The following is a 14,234-nucleotide window of genomic DNA, read 5'->3' as shown; positions in this document are numbered from 1 at the left end:
AGGCAGACACTTAACCAAATAAGCCACCCAGGTGCTCCTCTCTATTTAAAAATAAATAAAAACATACTATATAGTTTCTTTCACATTTAAGCTCTAAGACTTCAGGATATTTCAGGTTTTCTTTTACAGTGAAAAATCTTAAATACTCTTTGACATGAGAAAACTCATTACCCGGTTTTTTCAACCACATACTCACTACAGCAGGATTAAGAGGACTTAAAATTGGCATTCTCAGTGGGCTCTACAACTTCTTATCACCATCCTAGTAAGTCAAACAACATCATAGAATATTCCTGGAAACCATGCCTACACTGAGATGGTTAGCAATAACAACTGTACATAACAGTGACTATGGACCACATAAACAATTCCACTAAAACCAGAACTGAATGTGTTCCCAACTCAACTCCTGTTAGCTGGAAAAAATGCCTATGACCATTACAACGGTACTCAACATGAGGAAGAGTATGACAGAAGGGAAAGCAAGTGGAAGAAAAGAACAGTCTTAGTTGATTATGGCTAACGCATCTAACTTATGCAAATCTGAGGACACATTGCTAGTATGAAATCCAGGGCCTTGAAAGGGATCCCTCTGTAAGTGAGGAGTCCAAATGCCCAAGCCTGATAAACCTCACTTTAAATTTGCCTCTTAATAATTAAGGATCAAATGAATTGCAGTCAGATGATAAGTAGTAATAGAAGTAGTAGCAACAACAGTTAATAATAAAGTAAATATTTACTACTTATTGACCAAAAAAACCCCCAAAACAAAAAACAAACATAACACTATGAGCTTATTATTATGCCACGCCCTCTGCAGAGCACTTATATGAATCATGTAATTAATTTTAATTTTACTACCTTAATTAATGTTATATTTGTTACCATTTAGATACTCTGATAGGAGCTTTATATATAGTCACTGGTTTGCAAGACAATCCTACAAATTTACAAATTATCACTACTCTTTTATAGAACAGGAAATTACTGGCAAGTAATATAGCAGAGTTGAGATCCAAATCTTGGTCTAATTTGTGCTCTTCGTAATAAATAGGAATTCAGAAGAGGATGAGATCACTACAGGTTAGAGCTCTAAACAAGACTTTACAGAGAAGTACACTAAGCTGGATACTAGGAAATGTGTAGCAATGAAGAAAATAGTATGCTCTATATTTGGGGGTAAATGAACCATGATAAGAAAATAGGAATGGAAAAAACAAGGGTTACTCAGAAGACAATGAAAAAACAATTCTACAGAGCCAAACACCATGCTCCAAATCATGATTCCCAATAAAAAGGGAATAAAGTAAGTCTTATCAATTTTTCCTCCATTATATAGCCATAATCTTAAAAAAGAAAAAAAAAAGGAAAGCAATATTTCTCTAGAATCCAACTCCTCAATGGAAAAGGTGGATGTGGACATTCAAAGAACTGCTTTACCTCTGTCATCAGGAAACCCAAGTCTAATGTTTTTCTCTTGAAGGGAAAGCAGTGATTTCCATAGGAAACTAAGGTTGTACAACCAAGCACATCACATTATCATCGGGCTATAGGTAAGTTATGAGGCTTAAAACTGGAGCTTCTAAATTCCAATTAAATTTTCTTCCTCAAGGTTTCATTAAAAGTAACTTTAAAAAAATACAAGCTAAAAGAACTGCTCAGATGTAAGAACAAAAGCAACCAAAGTTTTAACAGATTTTATTTATCCTACATGTAGAAAATGTACTTGACAAGAAGAGAACAGAAAGTAAAATCTGTGAGTTGGAGAGAACAAAACACAAAAACACACTCTTTGTCAAAAAAGTTACCTGACCCTGAACTCACTCTGAGAAGGAATAGTTTGCTGTAATTTGCAAACAGCATGTGGGATATTAGCCACAGGGTACTAGAAGGAGAAAATATTTGTTCTGGCTTCAATGAAGTCCAAATTCCTAATTCAATGTTACTAAATGTCTTTGGGATTCTTCTCTCATCACTAATGCCTAAGAAAAAGAAAGAGAGAGTGAGCCAGGGAGGCAAAGACAGACACAGAGAGGGAGTTGCTATAAACAGAAACCAGAGGTAGATGGAAGAGGAATTCCAGCAATAATTTCATCTCGACATTTCATTCTGTTATTCATTGGCTTAACCCTGCACACCTCCTAAAGCTGTACTAACATGATAAAACACTGTAAAAATTATAGAATTAAGCATTTTGAAAGTTACATGTATATTATTTTTCATTTACATCGAAGTCTTCATTCTCTGACTTATCTACAAAGTAATTTAAATTGAAAATACATAAAGAATATGACCAGATGGGGTTTTTTTAAAGATTTTATTTATTATTTAAGAAAGTGAGAAAGCGAGAGAGAGTGAGTGATCACAAGCGGGGGAGGCGCAGAGGAAGAGGGAGAAGCAGATTCCCTGCTAAGTAGGGAGCCCAATGTGGGACTCAATCGCAGGACTCTGGGATTATGACCGGAGCCAAAGGCAGATGCTTAACTGAGCCACCTAGGTGCCCATAACCAGATGTTTGACACTAACAGTCATTATCCATACATAGTCTAACAGAAAAGTTAGGCTATAACAGAATTAAGGGAAAGAAGAAATAACAAGAATAAAATAATATTTTTGTAATCCTCCTGAACTCTACTCGCAGTCAGCATCTATTTCAAAAAACATTCATTCTAAGGATTTGTCCCCCATCCTGAGCCCTAGAGCAGGCTTCTCAACCTAAGGTGCATGAATAATTTTCTGGGGGCTGCAAACCCCCAAAAATAGTATATAAAAGATTTATATATGTACTTAAGAATACTCTTTGGAGGAAAGAGTCTGTCTACAGGTTTCATTAGTTCCTATAAAGTGTTCATAACATAAGGTACTTTATCAATGTACCCTAATGGTATGAAAACAATTGCCTGGTAAATTAAAGATACTTCAATATTTGTTCCTACTGAATCAGTGTTCTAAAGATTCACAACTAAAGTTCTAAACCTGTTCTTTATTACCAGTAGACTTTTGGTGAGTGAGACTTCATATCTGATACAAAGAAATCACACTGAATTAAGAACAGCAACCCAACCAAATAGTTCTTAGTTTTTAATTTGGGTAAACAAACACAGAAACTCTTAAAACATTAGATGTAGTAAGGCTGTAGTAGTCTTAAAAAAACAAAAACAAACAAACAAAAACCTGAGGCTCTGAAATATGAATGCTCCCAACCTCTTGGAGATCAAACAAAGTTCACCTGGCCCTAATACACTTCTAAACTTTGAGAAGAAAAAGAGGTTTCTAAAAACTAGGTTTTCAAAACCTTCTAATAAACTTTCAATTAAAAAACAAACTAATTCAACTAATCAATTAAAAATTCTCTTAAATTCCCATAAAATCACTTCTTTGGATGTGAAATTTATATAGCTAAAGTGAGTCATCTAATAAGGGGAATGAAATGTGGATGTTTTGCTGGTAGTGTGAAAGGGATGGTGTTTAAATTACTTTCAAATGATTTGGATTAAAACCAGTATTATCTCTGCAAGGTCCAAAAATGAATCACATGCAATGCTGGGAAATGAATCCAGAATGCCTAACACCCACGATGCTGTGCTCCTTCCTTCACCCAGAAAAGTATCTGAAAGGCTACAAACAATGGAGCCTTCCCAAGATACAGTGGGTGGTTTTCTTCCTCACTGTACATGGGCTGAGCCTTTCAGAGAACCAACATTTTATTCTGTAGGAATCTGAATCTCAGATTCAGATTTCAGCTATAAAGCTCAAGTTTACTTTTATATTTTGCCTCTGAATGTCTTCACCTTCACCTTGCCTGTTTAGTGCAGAACAGCTGTAATTCTCCAAATTTTAAGTTGCTGTATCTTAAATGATAGATGGTTGCTTCTCAGAGAATCTAAGGACAGAGATTATAGTTGTACAATTCTGTATATCTTTAAAATAATATACCCCTAAGGATGTCTGGTGGCTCAGGTGGTTAAGCATCCCACTTTTGGTTCAGCTCAGGACATGATCTCATGGGTAGTGGGATCAAGCCTGGCACCAGGCTCCACTCTCAGTGGGGAGACTGTTAGAAGATTCTCTCCCTCTTCCCCTCCCCTCACTTACACACACTGTCTCACTCTTTAAAATAAATAAATAGTCATATATATATATATATATATATATATATAATCTCAATGCTTAAAGCAGTGAAGCTTAGCAAGAATCATACAATCCCTCCCTTCAAGTATATCATAACCTGTCTGGAGGTATATGTGCTTCTGCAAAAATAATACTTTTATTTTCTATTTGAAACTGAAACAAAAAATTACCTTCACAATATGGACATTTAAAGAAAGGTAAGGGTGCCTGGGTGGCTCAGTGGGTTAAAGCCTCTGCCTTCAGCTCAGGTCATGGTCTCAGGGTCGTGGGATCAGGCCCCACATCGGACTCTCCACTCAGCAGGGAGCCTGCTTCCTCCTCTCTCTCTGCTTGCCTCTCTGACTACTTGTAATCTCTATCAAATAAATAAATAAAATCTTAAAAAAAAAAAAAAAAGGTATGTGAGGGATGCCTGGATGGTGCTGAGAGTTAAGCATCTGACTCTTGGTTTTGGCTCGGGTCATGACCTCAGGGTCATGAGACAGAACCCTGCATCAGGCTCCAAGCTCAGTGTGAAGTCTGCTTGAGATTCTCTCTCCCTCTTCCTCTACCCCTCCCATTCATGCAAGTGTGTATGCTCTCTGTGTCTCTAACACATAAATCTTTTAAGAAAATAAAAAAATAAAGACATGTAACTCTTAAAATTAATTAAAAGGGGAAATAGGTTAAGTAAAAACTGAGATTCCTTTTCCCAGCAGTACAGTGGATTAGATACTACAAAAGGCTTTCCACTGCAACAAGGTCCTATGGTTTGTTTTTTGTTTTGTTTTGTTTTGAAGATTTAATATATTTGACAGAGATGAAGAGGGAGAGAAAGAACATAAGCTGGGGGAGTAGCAGGCAGAGGAAGAGGGAAAAGACTCTCCACAAAGCAGAGAGCCCAATGCAGGGTTCAAACCCAGGACCCTGAGATCATGACCCGAGCCAAAGGCAGACACTTAACCGACTAAGTAACCCAGGCACCTCTGTAAACCATAGTTTTTAATACATCTCTGGGCTCCCACAAAGTGGGGAGATTTTTAAAAGGGCAAATAAAATTGCTATGGGCTGAAACCAGAAAGATGGGTAGGGATGTGACTCTGAGAACAAATGTTCATTTTTAACACTTCAGTGGGGAGACTGTGCCCTTGAGCCAGCAGGAAGGCAGAGAAATGGAGCCTGAAATTTTCCAATAATCCCAGGGACTCTCAAAGGAGTAATGCCATCCCAGGTGGCCACTGGCTGGTGGAAGCATACTCTCACAAAAAGCATCTTCAGGTCAGACCCTGAACTATTTACAATCAGTCAAATATCAGCTTTTGCGTAAAAAAAAAAAAAAAAAAAAATCACCATAAGAGTCATGAGAAACAATAAACATTAGATTAAGATATCCAAGAATGACAGATGTTTGAAGTATCAGATAAAGAACATAAAACAACGATGCATGAAATGGTTTTTTGAAGAGACTTTTAAAAAAATGAGCAAAGAAAAGAGATAAAATTATAAAAAGAATGAAGTAAAATTTCAGAAATGAGCAATATAACTGGGGGAAGAAAAAAAAAAAAACAACCTTTATGTACTGGTTAAATAACGGATTAGACACAGCTGAAAAAAGAAAGAGCTGTAAAGCAAAGCTAAGTAAATAACCCAGAATAGCACAGAGGGAAGAATACAAAATTATGACAGAAAGGTTAACAGTCTTAGAAGAGAAAATGACTGAATACATATCAAATAGGAGTCTCAGAAGGAAACAATTAAGGAACCAGATGGTAGACAGTATTTGAACAGATAATACCTGAGAATTCTCAAGAAAGATATAAAGTCATAGATACACAAAGCATAACAAATTAACAAGGAAAATAACTAAAAAGAAACACATCCTAGACACATTGTAGTAACAGTTCAGAATACCAAAGACAAAGAAAAGAACTTTAAAGTAGCTGGACAGAAGAGGGCCAACATAGAAAAGGCTAAGGATATGACTAACTGCAGACTTCACAATAATAATAATGGCAACTGTGTTACATATTCCAGGCTCCAAGACAAAATAACTGTTAACAAAGCAAATCCACATCAAGCAAATCTATATTTTAAGAACAAAATAAATATATTTTTAGATACACATAAAAGAGAATTGAAGGGGCACCTGGGTGGCTCAGTGGGTTAAAGCCTCTGCCTTCCGCTCAGGTCATGATCCCAGGGTCCTGGGATCGAGCCCCACATCGGGCTCTCTGCTCAGTGGGAAGCCTGCTTCTCCGTCTCTCTCTGCCTGCCTCTCTGCCTACTTGCGATCTCTGTCTGTCGAATAAATAAATAATTTTTTTTTAATCATTTCCAGGGTAGGTCTCTTGATCTTCAATTCACTTAATTGAGATGAGTCAATTAAGTGAATTGAAGATCAAGAGACCTACCCTGGAAATGATTTTGAACTTCCTAACCAACCCTCCCTTTCCAATCTTCTTAATATCAGACTAATACTTCCAAAATCATTTTGATCTTATCACTTCCCTGCTTCAAACTGCCACATGAATTTCTAGAACCTACATAATCAGGTCCGAATTTCTTAGCCTGGCATTGGAAGCACTTTACAATCTAATTACTCTCCAGGGGTTGGTTTGTTTGTTTGTTTGTTTGTTTGTTTTTACAATGGATGATCTGGCTCTTCAATTTACTAAGCGTAACCCTAAGCTGATAATTAACCTGCCTAAACCTCAGATTCATCATCTGCAAAATAAAACCAATAAAAACTGATTTCTGAGACCAATTAAAATAGCCCAGGTAAAGCTATCTGCACAGCACCTGGCACACAGTTTTCAATAAATGGTAGATGGTATTTTTCTCATTATAACTCATAGGTCCTAAAATATAACATATGCATTCCTAACTCCATGCCTTTGCTCATAATATTCATTTTACTGGCCCTCAACACCTCCATTCCCTCATATGTGCACTAGGAAAATCAAAATTATCCCTGAAAGTCCAGCTCCTTCTTGAAATTCTCCCCTAATAACAAGTAAGTGCTCTTGCTTCTAACTAAACACATTAAAATACTTCCCAAGGGGTGCCTGAGTGGCTCAGTGGGTTAGGTCTCTGCCTTTGGCTCAGGTCATGGTCTCAGGGTCCTGGGATAGAGCCCCGCATGGGGCTCTCTGCTCAGAGGGGAGCCTGCTTCCTGCTCCCCCCCTGCCTGCCTCTCTTCCTACTTGTGATCTCTCTCTGTGTGTCAAATAAGTAAATAATATCTTTAAAAAAATAAAATATTTCCCAAGATGCTACTCTGTTCACTATCTAAACTGTATGTTTCTTTTCATCTGGAGAGGTATTCTTCTTAGATTTCCCTGTTTTGCTCATGGAAAGCTTTACAGCCATGAAAACCAAGACTGCCAAATAAATATGGATTGGCTGGTTAAGTTTTAGCACCCTGACAGAGCTACTCTAGGGCAAAAACATGCCCCTCCTCAAAGGCAGCTGTCTTAGGATTTGTGCATTCTTTGTAACCCTCCAGACAGCTGCACCTCATTCTAAAGACATTATGTATTTTTCCTTAGAGAAAGACATCAAACAAGGAAGTCCATGCTGGGCTGGAAGAAGTGATAAGGGTACATGAGCCGACAGCTTACTTCAGGAAACATCTTTCAGAGTCTATTTTCCAAGGAAGTCAATTTGACCTGTGTTCCTCTCACCCAAGACAAAGGAAACAGTCCTCCAGGAGTTGCCCAGCTGGCACGAAGGAGGTGTTCAATAAATGCTGGCTGACTATGAACAGGCAGACCAGACCACAGCAACTACTCAGCTTATTCTGTTTGTTTGTTCAAAAAAAAGGGGGGGGGGACAGGTTTTCTCATCAGCTTTCTTTCAGTTTGCCAGTTATCCATTTGCTAAGGATGCCACAGCTGGCTCCCCAACCCAAAAGCCACTGACAGCAAATTTCTCAAATGAGTCACAAACAATGCATGATCAAGCAACTGAATCTAGTCAGCCCCTCCTTTATTCTCTGTGGCTGACATTAATTAAGAAGCACAGGCAACACGCTATCACATTGAACTAAACAGTTTTTCCATTTTAAAAGAAAATCTTTACTAGTGTCAAATTTAAAATTCCACTACTGTATCTATTAGAGGCCAAAACAAAATGCAATTTTTTCCATTATATTAAAAAATCCTCACTAAAGAAAACTTGGAAAAAAGACAAAAGAATCAGCCAGAAAAAGAGAAGAGTGGAAAACAATCAGCCATAAGACCTACCACTCAAAAAAGCAACTCTCAAAATTTTGGTTCATTATATTTCAGGGTTTTCTGCCCCCTAAGCATATGATTAGTTTTGCCTAACTGTAATCATATAGTATATGCTCGTCGCATCTGCAGCTTGTGTCACTTAAGTTATACCATAAGCATTTCCCCCCCTTTTTTTTTTCTGAACCTTGTATAACTGCATAGATGGTAAAGATTTTTAATTAAACCAAGAAATATCACTTGCTTTCTTTCACGGAAAGTATTTTAGTAAAAACTGAGAATTTCCAAAGTTCCTGGGGCCACTAGAGCTAAGATACATGAAAAATGCCCAGATACACAGGAAGTTTTTAAGATAATTAACCGACTTGCAAGTGACAAAGAGAATATTTACTATGTCATATCTGGAAAGATACAAAAAAAAATTAAATTCAGCCTCTGTTCCCAATGAATTTTTAATACCATTGAGAAGATAAAATGTATTTATACCCAATAACTGAAACCCAGTGAACAACTGTCCTGGCTCTTCAGGAGCAGGGGATACTTCATTCATGTCTGCACCCTTAGCATGAAGAACAGTACTGGGCATATAACAAATACTCAGTAAATGACTGTTGTACTAAACTGAACTACAAACTAAGAGCTATGCTTATATGGAAATAAGAAAGGTCACTGTGAGCTGAGGTTAGGTTAAGCAGAGGAGCAGCATGAATATAGCAGAATGTGACTCTGGCAATAGTTTACAGAAAGAAGGCTGAACCAAAGAAGCTTTGGGATTCTGTGAAAATGAAAGATAACATTAGAAAAAATGTTTGTATTATAGTCTTAATTTATTTAACAGTTTGAGGTTTCTACACAATTAACATTGAAACCCCTGTTGAATATACACCAACTATTCATGGGAAATATAATATATAACACATAGTAGATTCTACCTAAAAACAAAGAAAATACACCAACACAAAATACTACAGCATTCCTTTAAATCAGAAACAAAGTCTAATTCTCAGGAAGCTTTCTGTATTTCACAAGTGGCAAAGAGGCAGCAAATTAAGGCTTTAGATCTCCACATACAGTACCATAGTGGATACTGTCTTTGCTAAACTAGGTGTAAAAGAATGTGCTTACCAAAACTTTCTTTCAGGATCTCTTTATACCCCAGTGAAGCTATTTGCATATATGGTTAAATCTGTATTCAACCCTAACACCATCACAAACACACCACCTGATTCTAAACCTAACTTAAAAAAAAGAATCCAGCTTCATGAGTAGTGTCTTATTCAACATCCTAACTTCATTCACACACATATTTTCTTTTCTTTTACCCCACTTGTGCTTTGGAAAAATTCAAAGAATTTATGGAGAAGTGATCTGCTAATATCACATCTCTAACAGCTGCTAGCTGGATATACTAAATCTATCTCTCCTTCAGTTATAGTATATGTCCATGTCAGAAAGTGTGCTTAATTACAAATCTGGTTTCTTTCAAAGAAACTGGTTTAAGCCTAACTTACTGGGCTTCCTTAAGAGCAAGTTATATAGAACTTAGAGGCTGGGTGTAGGATAATTTTATCTGGATGTAATACTGCAATTACTTATGATGAAGTATCTCTAATAGCTATCCATTCAGTCTCGGCAGCCTGAAGCACTCAAGAAGAAATGCCTATCAACAAGTCATTTGGGAATGAACAGCTGATTTGAGAAAGTGCATGCTACAGGGCAGGTGGTTCTTTGTTTTTCTGAACACACACACACACACACACCAAAGTCTGATAGTAATTATATCTGCCAAATAATTTAAAAAGAATTAAAACAATATAAAATACATCATTCTAAAAAATGTTTCAGAATATTTTTCAAAAAATTTTCCTGGAAGTTTCAATTTTCAGATTTTGCTAAACTTCAGCACACAAATTGTCTAATCCCAATATACGAACTGCTACTGTTTTAATTCTAAATGAAGCCCTTCTCTCTAGGATGTCAAAAGATTTGGAAACCAAAAAGTAATTACCATATAATCACTCAAAAAAAGACATGTGGCGTAACACTAGTAAGGTTGAATTGCACCTGTCACCAATACAACAAAAGAATATTTTATATATACAAACCACATAGCTTTGAACATTTGATAAACTGTTAAACTAATGCATAACAAGAAATCCACTGTCAAATGCAATACAAGTAACCAGAAATTAGATTAACAAAAATAGTTCAAGATTTCTAAATTTAGAACACACGGGCTTATCACCCTGAGCAAGTTACTGAATCTCTCTGTACTTGTTTCTTCATCCACAAAATGGGCAAAATAATACTAAAAACCTCTGAGAGTTATTATCAACCTCAAGTGAATAAATATTAAACTGTTATAACAGAGCCTGGCAAAGGCTAATAAAAAAACATATTATATGGGGAACAAATTTTTTTTCAAATGACAATGCTGAAAAATAATAGTAATTGAAAAGAATAACCATAAAAATAAAAAAGACACAGGTGTCATGACCTATGAAAGAATAAAATTTCAAGGTATCACAGTATGTTTACAGTACATACAAAATAACAGGAAAAACAGCTCCGTACTAAAAAAATAAAGAAAGAAAGAAAGAAAGAAAGAAAGAAAGAAAAGAGAGAGAGCTGCATCCCTTCAGAGTGACTGTCATCAGCCCTACTTTGCAAAATTTCACTCTTCCTCCTATGTCCTACCAGTAAATCCCAGCCCTTAATATCAATAAAGTCACAAAACCTGCACCTCCCGGAGAGCAAAATAAAGTTAAGGATATGTGAGGTCCTTAGCATCTTCTAGTTTTATTAACAAGATACCAAGTTGAAATTCATTCCTAAACTAAATTGCCAAATGTGTCTGCAATAAAAACTGCAAACTTCCATGTGAACAGAACTTTTCAACAATAGGGAGTTGTTCCAGTCTGTGAATAGGACAGTGTCAGTGTGACCAACAAAGCTGGGAGCTGGACATTCCTGACACCCTTGTCCCCTGGCTAGCCTTTGATCATTTATATCTCCCAGCCACGTTTTTGGATCACTTTCAGGCAAAGTATATGGACAAAAACTATACCCTGAAACTGATCCCTCATCATAGAATCCTGTTTACACAGTTTCTAGGACCATTACTTTTATCTACCACCATTATGAACATTCCCCAAGAATGAGCATCAAACACAGGAGTGCTTTGTCTTCCTAGTCTGTCCACCCCCACTCCCAGTCACTTCGTACTTTAATTTGTATATTTTAGAAAACATCATGGGATGACAACAGAAACTCAAACAATAAAATGACCTAAAAACTGAAAAGGTCTGCAGATAGTGCTACGGATCTGGTTGCCTCTGGATGCCCACCACAGAAGTGTGGTAGTGCTTTATGGAAACGTGAGTTTATGCCTCACTCAGAACACTGTCTTGGAAAGGAGATTTGACTTGGTTCGTAGTTCTCTTACCTGAAAATGGATTAATAAAATCCAGCTCACACAGTTCTTGTAAGCACTAAATGAGATAAAGATTTCGAAGTGCCCAGTATACAGTTCATTTCCACGAAATACAATCTACTTTATTCTGTCCAACTGTTCTGGGACACACAAATCGAAGAGAATTCCGGACAGTGGAAAAGCCAAGACTCCCAAGTTTATCAGTGTGACCTCATCAAAATGGCCCAGATGCTATTTCAGGTTAAGGGTCTGCGGGGTCTCCTAGGCCAGGCTGGAGACAAAAGGGATACTTGATTGAGATCTGTGCCATTTTATTTCCCCCGAAGTAAAGCTGGGTTTGCCCGATCAGTTCCTTTGTTTACAGCAAGGAAGAAATGAACCGCAGATCCCCAGAAGGCTATGACCAAGAAGACAGGCCTCGGAGCCGTGCCTCGCTGGTACTTCGCAGGCCCCTCACTATCCACTTCTGGGCAAGGCGCTCGCTCCGCAGAGTCTTCCCCTAAGTTCCGAGCCCACGCCTAAGCTGCCATCCCCTTTCCAGAGAGCTGTGCCCTCCGCCCGGGGACCGGCCCACCGCCCGGAGCGAGCTACCCGGGCCTCGCACAGGCCCTTCGCAGCCCCGCGCCCACCCGCCTGAGACCCCCACCCGGAGGGCCCGCATGCACCCCTTCCCGCCGGGACCCGGGCGCGCGCCGCTCCTCCGGCCGAGTCCCCCGCCTTCCCGGAGCCGGGACCGCTATTCCCGCCTGGACCGACTCCAGCCGCTCCGGGCTCGCTCAACTCCCATCCGCCCCAGATCCTCCCCTCCCAGGGACAGAAACACACTCACCCTTGAAAAGCAGTACTAAGAAGAAGTCGGGCAGCCGGGCGCAGAGCCGGACCGCCGGCCGCCGCCTCAGCGCCATGACGAGGGGAGCTGAGGGGCCGCAGGCTCGCGGCGCAGCTAGGCTTCCCCGCGCGCATGCGCCCTGCCTGCCGGGGCCCCTGCTACCCGCCCCTAGTTACCATAGCGACCTCCTGGCCCCGGCACAGCCGTCACCATGGTGACAAAAGAAGCTGAAATATGGTTGCTATGGATGCAGGGATGCTCTGAACCCGCGCCCATGTGGTCTCATTCAAAGAATCCGACGGGAAGAGGTAAAGAAGCTTGTTCGAGATTGGGGCAGGGTAAATTTTCCATAGCTATAAAATGAATCCGTCACTACAGATCAAAGAAGAAACACTCAATTAAAACTTGGAAATGAAGCGTTTCCTCACAAATAAGGGTACAATCTAATTGTCTTTGAAGCATTATTGCCTGAACCTCTTTTGAAACCCTGATTCCAAATGTGATGGAAGGAAAAAGCACTGAAATCTATTTAAAACGTAAGCAAGACCAAAAAACAAAAACAAAACAAACAAAACCCCACAAAGCAAGACATATATTAGGTACTATATAAAACTGATGTCTTCCTAAAATAAATGTAATCTATAGTTTCTGTGGTAGATCAAAAACACCAGGATAGCTTCCTCTGCAGAAAAGCAGGATAATTCTTTGTCTGATTTCTGAATTTCAGAAAATGGTAAGGCTAGGGTAGAAAATGGATCAGAATCTTATGAGGACAACCGGATAAGATGAAGGATAGAATGTACTGGAAACTGGTTCTAAGGATGCAGGAAGTTTTGTGTGTCAATACTGTGGAAAATTCTTAAAATATAGCTTGTATTATATCTAATATAGAAAATACACCCCTGGGGTGTCTGTGTGGCTCAGTGGGTTAAAGCCTCTGCCCTCAGCTTAGGTCATGACCCCGGGGTCCTGGGGTCGAGCCCTGCATCAGGCTCTCTGCTCTGCAGAGAGCCTGCTTCCCCCTCCCCCTCTGTCTGCCTCTCTGCCTATTTGTGATCTTTCTCTCTGTCTGTCAAATAAATAAATAAAATTTTAAAAAAATTAAAAAAAGAAAATACACCCCTAATGCTCCAGAAAACAATAGGGTAAAAACGGATTTCTGAGTGTAGTTATTAGTAAAATATGCCAGAGTTTCCAACAACTGATTTTTTTATGTTTAAGGACTTCATTTTTCATACAGTCACCCTACATATTTTTTAGCATTTTTATTTTTTGCAAAGTAGAACAGTGAGTGTGTGTTGTAGTTTCCATATATACCAAATTACGAATGCCAGGAAACATGAAATAGATTGAGGTTGTTGCCAAGGATATGCTTCAACTGCCACACTTTATGATCTTCTTTATAAATTTTTATAATTGCTCAAAACTTTGCAATTGTGAATTAATTACATTCTCAAAATCTCATAAAGACAGAATAAAATATTTAAAATAACTCAACAATTTATTATTATTTTATCTTTCCTTTCTTAACCCATCTTTCTGTTCCAGTTCACTATATTCCAGTCACAAGTAAAAGTATGTGAAAATTATATTATAGTGGCAGCCTTTCTCCCTTCATCAAACACAACAT

The 14,234-nt window shown here is 38.4% G+C and overlaps 1 protein-coding gene across 2 annotated transcripts in view; it reads right to left on the bottom strand.

Annotated features, from left to right (window-relative positions):
* JAM3 (junctional adhesion molecule 3) overlaps positions 1 to 12,930 on the bottom strand; it is a 92,966-nt gene extending 80,036 nt beyond the window's left edge. Inside the window, exon 1 of one of the 2 annotated variants that reach the window (XM_082683306.1) lies at positions 12,605 to 12,930. In XM_082683306.1, coding sequence (XP_082539432.1) covers positions 12,605 to 12,680 — 76 coding nt within the window. In that variant the 5' untranslated portion in view covers positions 12,681 to 12,930. The remainder of the gene's footprint in view (positions 1 to 12,604) is intronic. The other variant, XM_082683307.1, reaches the window with a different exon arrangement.
* Between the last annotated feature and the right edge of the window lie 1,304 nt (positions 12,931 to 14,234).

This window comes from Mustela nivalis (assembly GCF_964662115.1).
Source record: "Mustela nivalis genome assembly, chromosome: 9".
Taxonomy (NCBI): domain Eukaryota; kingdom Metazoa; phylum Chordata; class Mammalia; order Carnivora; family Mustelidae; genus Mustela; species Mustela nivalis.
Note: the sequence above shows the minus strand (reverse complement) of the source record. Positions and strands in the feature narration are given on the sequence as shown.